The 4,956-nt window shown below is 47.2% G+C and overlaps 1 protein-coding gene across 1 annotated transcript in view; it reads left to right on the forward strand.

Annotated features, from left to right (window-relative positions):
• The window catches only part of ZIC4 (Zic family member 4), an 18,220-nt gene extending 14,339 nt beyond the window's left edge, over positions 1-3,881 (forward strand). The window contains exon 3 of the mRNA XM_035334945.1: positions 1,403-3,881. Coding sequence (XP_035190836.1) covers position 1,403 — 1 coding nt within the window. The 3' untranslated portion in view covers positions 1,404-3,881. The remainder of the gene's footprint in view (positions 1-1,402) is intronic.
• Positions 3,882-4,956: the final 1,075 nt, after the last annotated feature.

Genomic DNA, 4,956 nt, shown 5'->3' on the forward strand with positions numbered 1-4,956 from the left:
CCTTCCCTTCCCTTCCCTTCCCTTCCCTTCCCTTCCCTTCCCTTCCCCCTCCCACCCCAAAAACCAAAGCGGTTTCACACACATTTGTAGCCGTACAGACTTTCTCTTGTCAACAGTATCTCGTGCTGGAGTGTTCTGTTCGCCCACTATTTTCTGTGCGAGTGTGTTTTTTTAAAGAAATATATATAAGCTATTATTTGTTACCGAATTGTACAAAATGGATCCATTAAATTTTTTGATTAATTAACTCGCTCGATGGACGTTTCTGTAAAGCATCCCCCCACTTCTCCCTCTTGCAGTATAGAACCATATATACATATATACACGCACACACACACACATATATATTTCCCCGCCGGCCGTGGCTAATTGAGGCAGCCCGGGGGTGGAAATGCCCCTGCCAGCCCTGGGAGAGGGGGCTCCAGGGGCGGGGGGCCGGGGGGTTGTGGGGGGGAGGCAAAGCCGGACCGGTGACATCACGGCGGGGGGGGTGGGGTGGGGCAGGGCTGGGCGACCCCCGGCAGAGCTGGGGCCTGGGGCCGCTGCTCCACGGCCCTGCGAAAATAAAGCCGCGGATAAATCCTCGTAGCGGGCAGCACCGCAGCTTTGGCAGGCTCGTCCTGCCCCGGGACTGAAAAACTAGGCCCTACACAAACATGCCGGGGTCGCTCCTCTGGACGAGAGAGAGAAGGAAGGGAAAAAAAAATAATCACAAAACACTCCGGTGGGGTAGCTTGAAACTGCCGAATGGTGCCGTTTTAATTACTTTAATGATGTTTAACAATAACAGATAGGCAAATAAATAGCCGGGGCTGCTGGAGGAGGTTTCCACGGCTCGCTCCGTGCAGGCAGAAGGCTGATGGAGCCGCTTCCCCTCTCCCCTTGTGCACCACCTCTGCGCCCAGGTGATGGCCTGCCGTGTGTGCAAGTGCACGTGCACACAGACACACAGATGTGTGTATTCACATCCAGAAATGTGAAGCTGGAGGAAAATAAGCAGCTGGTCAGTGGCACAAACACCCCTGTAGAGAGCTCATCCCCCTTCCCGCAGCTTAGTTTTCCTCCCGAGGCACTTAATCGGGGGCCCCCGCACGAAGCGCCCCACTTTTGGGGATTCATTTCTCTCGAGTGGTAGCAGCGGTGTGTCTGCGCCGTGAGGGGCACGCAGCGACTTACCCAATCGAGAGAAATGCGAGAGGAGCCCAAACTGAGGGGCGAGTGCTGTCCTCCGGCCCTGCAGCCCTTGAAACTTGTGCCGTGGAAATGGAAAGGTAGGGGAGGCAGCTGAGGGCAGGGAGGATGTTTCCATCTTGTCCTGAGATCTATTTATTTCTTTATTTCTCTTTTTGCACAAGTGTTTGGAAGTGAGGACTAATCACCTTTAATTTTTCATTTGTTACAGATGTCTACCCCGTTGCTCTCAAGGTAATCTAGATAGACGCAGCTGAAAGCCTGAATCTTATGCCTTAGACATCAAAGAAAGCTCGCACAAAGAAGTATTTCTTCACAACGGTGAATCTTCATGGTAAGTTAGGATTTCTATGGCAATAGGCAAGTCATACTTAAACAGTGAAAGGCGAAGTCCGGAGCCCGTCCAGTCTTTTCATTAAGGACATAATATTTACGTCTAACAGTCCCTTTTTCTTGTGTATACAAGTACATATTTTTGTTTGACGCGAACTAAATCATTTTCATTTAATTTCCGGTAAACAAAACCCACGCGAACAGGGCACTTGTTCCAGATCATAATAAAAATGGGTAAGAATGTCAGGAAGAAAAGGTCTGCATGAACTGTCGCCTCAGCTCAGTTTTGTTTCTGCTTTCTGCCGGGATCAGAGAATGCGTTTGGGATTTGAGGGCGAGTTTCTAAAGGCAAGGAAATGGTTTTTAAGGGGGAAAAGAAAAGGAGAAAGGTCTAACCAAGCTCGGGTTGTTCAAAGGGCCTGATTTTGGGGTTGAAAGTGTGAGTTTTATGGTGCATCAGCATGCCACGTTAGGATCGCTATGGTAATGAGGAGAGCAATAGCAAGCGGCCTTCAAAGGAGGCACACTCCATTTGAGACAGTCTATTAAGATACATTTGCACTGACCTTTGCTTTCATGCTAGCTTAATACACTCAATCTGCCCCTCGCTACGGACATCCTTCCTCCACCCCCGGCCCTTCGGCGGGGTTGCGGCCCGCTGGGCTTCACCCTCACCCCGAGGCGGGCTCCGCAGCCTCCAGCCCTGGCCGAAGGGAGGCTGCGGCTCCGGCCTCGCTCGCCGCCAGCCCCCGGCCAAAAAACTCGGCCCCGGAGCCCCCGGCCGCGCACCCCTCGGCCCCGGCCCTCCCGAAGGGAGGTAGGACAAGAAACGAAGTCCCCCCGGGCCGCCCCCGACCCCCCGAGGATCTCGGAGCTCGGCAGCTGCCCTGGAATCCCCGGAGGCCCGCGCAGCCTCCACAGGGCGCGGAACTTGACACCCGGCCGGGGCCATGGGCGCTGGGCCATGGGCCCGGGAAAGTTAGAAGTCCATGTTCCAGTAATTGTCTTGTTGTTTATTTTATCCAAGTACCCCAGTGAATAGGGGAAAAATAAACACGATGAAAAAAAATTCAAACAGTTGAGTCGTCTTTAGTGCCAGCCCTTGTGGTTGAATAAAAAGGATGGTCCAATTTCTATTGAGCTGAGAAATCTTTGAAGTGGGAGTTATTATCTGAGAAATTCCTGCTCGTCGTCCTAACAACGCTGATGAAACGTAAAAGGTTCTTTGTCAGCGATTTGTTCTCCTCTCTGTCAAATTCACCCTGCCCGTTAGCTTTAAAGCGTTTCTAAAGAGATAAAATCAAACTTTTAAAGATAACTTTAAGGGCCCAGAGGGTGCAGAAAATACCAAACTATCGAATGCTGTGTATAGACATAGATCTGGATATATGTGTCCGTGTCTGTGTGAAACTGTCTGTGTACAGAAGTCCGTAGAGGTCTGTATGTCCTTACAGCTGGAAAGTTGAAATGATGTCCATTTTTGCATTTTATCCTCTGAACTTTTCTGTCTAATAAATTATTCCTACACATATGCTGCACAGAATGCAGCTCTTGGGGGAGGCAGAACTGTTGAGTTTCATTGCCACCAGAATGTGACCAACAAACGTTTTCTTTCCAGTAGAATGAAAGCAACAGCACACACATAAGAGTAAAGGCTTTGATCGTTTTAACAGTCCGAATACCTATTAAGCATGTATATACTGCAATGTATCGAAGTTATTAACGCATTCAAAGCGATGGCTTCCATATGCTCCCATGTTTTATTGTCTGTAAGTGTAAAGATAGTCAAACTATATCTCTTTTGTATCTTTATTTTATAAACATCACCGTGTGGACTGAAACCATTCATTTCTAAGAGCTTATTTAGGAGTTTCTCTTTGGAGATCATTAAATGCTCTGTTTGTAAAACGAATTACTTGACCTTGTAACTCATCAGTGTACTTCTATTTTAGTTGCTACAGAATGATCTGAGCCCAATCCTGCCATTCTAAGCAACCCCATTAATTTAATGGGACTTTTCCTGAGTAAAGACTGAGTCAAACTGCAGTGGAGTGGGTATTATTATTATTACTATTATTGTTATTATTAATCCTGGATCTTGTCATATTTATAGAAAAATCTACCACATGTGAACTGTACAGAGAAGAAACGTCTCTGAAAATGTAGCTCGCAAATAACTTTTGCAATGTTGATATGCTGTATATCTTTTCAGACTATGTTCCATATTTTCCTTCATCACATGTTTGGTAATGAAGGAACTTACTGTTGTGTGTTTGAACATACTATTTATTTTTAATATTTGGATTTTTTTACAATAAATATTTATTAACCTATCATTTCTATTGTTATTTTTACAAATGTGCACTTTTAAAAATATGTGTTTGTACCGGCGATACCGAGCCATTCCTAAAACACTGTGTAGACGACCTTGTCTTTCTGTTGGGTTTTATACTAGTTGGAAAAAGAAATTCTCAAACTGGTGTATATGTGGTGTACAGTCAAGTCCTAATGCATGGTTTTTGTTCGTCTTTAACCTCTCCTAATGTTAATCGTTTTAGGTTGGCATTTGCATTAAAAGAACCAAACCAAACCCAAGCACCTCTTTGGCTTCATTTCCGAGATCCCGGTTTTCAGAGCAGGGGCTTCAAACGAGATTTCCTTTCCATATGGGCCGAAGCGCAGCGTGCGAAAGCGGAGCCCGGTGTGAGCCGAGTTCCTGCCTTGGCCAACCCTGTCCCTTTGTCGTTGTGTCGCCGGTTCCCCCCGCCGGTGCCCGCTTAGCCCTTCGCACACGCGTGCCGTCGGAGGTCAGCGGTGCTCGCCGGGGCCGCCCCGCGGGGCTCGGCTCCCCCTGCCCGCAGGGATCATTGTGCCGGCGGGGCGAGCAAGGGCTAAAATTGCTCGTTTGAAGGACTTTCCCCCCAAAAGGAGTCCCCGTCGCAGTGAAACTTTCTGTGAGAGTGCTGATTTTCTTTGCGTGACTTTTTAAGACTCGGCGTTGCCATTTGGACCACTGCAGCCCTGGGCACACAGCAGCCCTAACCCCGGAGGGCGCATGCGCACTTTTTTTTTTTTTTTTTTTTTTTTTTTTTTGGGGAGACTTTAAAGATGTTGCCTAACACGCAAAGATGACAAAAAGTTGGCTTTGGCTGGCAGCAATATTGTCAATAAAGAATTCATTCGACTGCAGAAAGAGAGAGAGAGAAGGAGAGCAAGAAAAGAATTCAAGAAAAAGAAAGAACGGAAGGAAAATATTGTTGCTGATGTGTAAAAGACAAAAAACTGCACATAAAGGAAAGGAGGGCTAACAGTACACGCTAATTAAAGAATACAATTCTATGGACTATAATGACTGAGCGAAGACATGTACTTATTACACTTGACTGTCAATAAGGGAAGGAATGTCCCCTCAGACAACATGGTGAGAGACGT

The sequence above is a fragment of the Oxyura jamaicensis genome, chromosome 9 (assembly GCF_011077185.1).
Source record: "Oxyura jamaicensis isolate SHBP4307 breed ruddy duck chromosome 9, BPBGC_Ojam_1.0, whole genome shotgun sequence".
Classification (NCBI taxonomy): Eukaryota; Metazoa; Chordata; class Aves; order Anseriformes; family Anatidae; genus Oxyura; species Oxyura jamaicensis.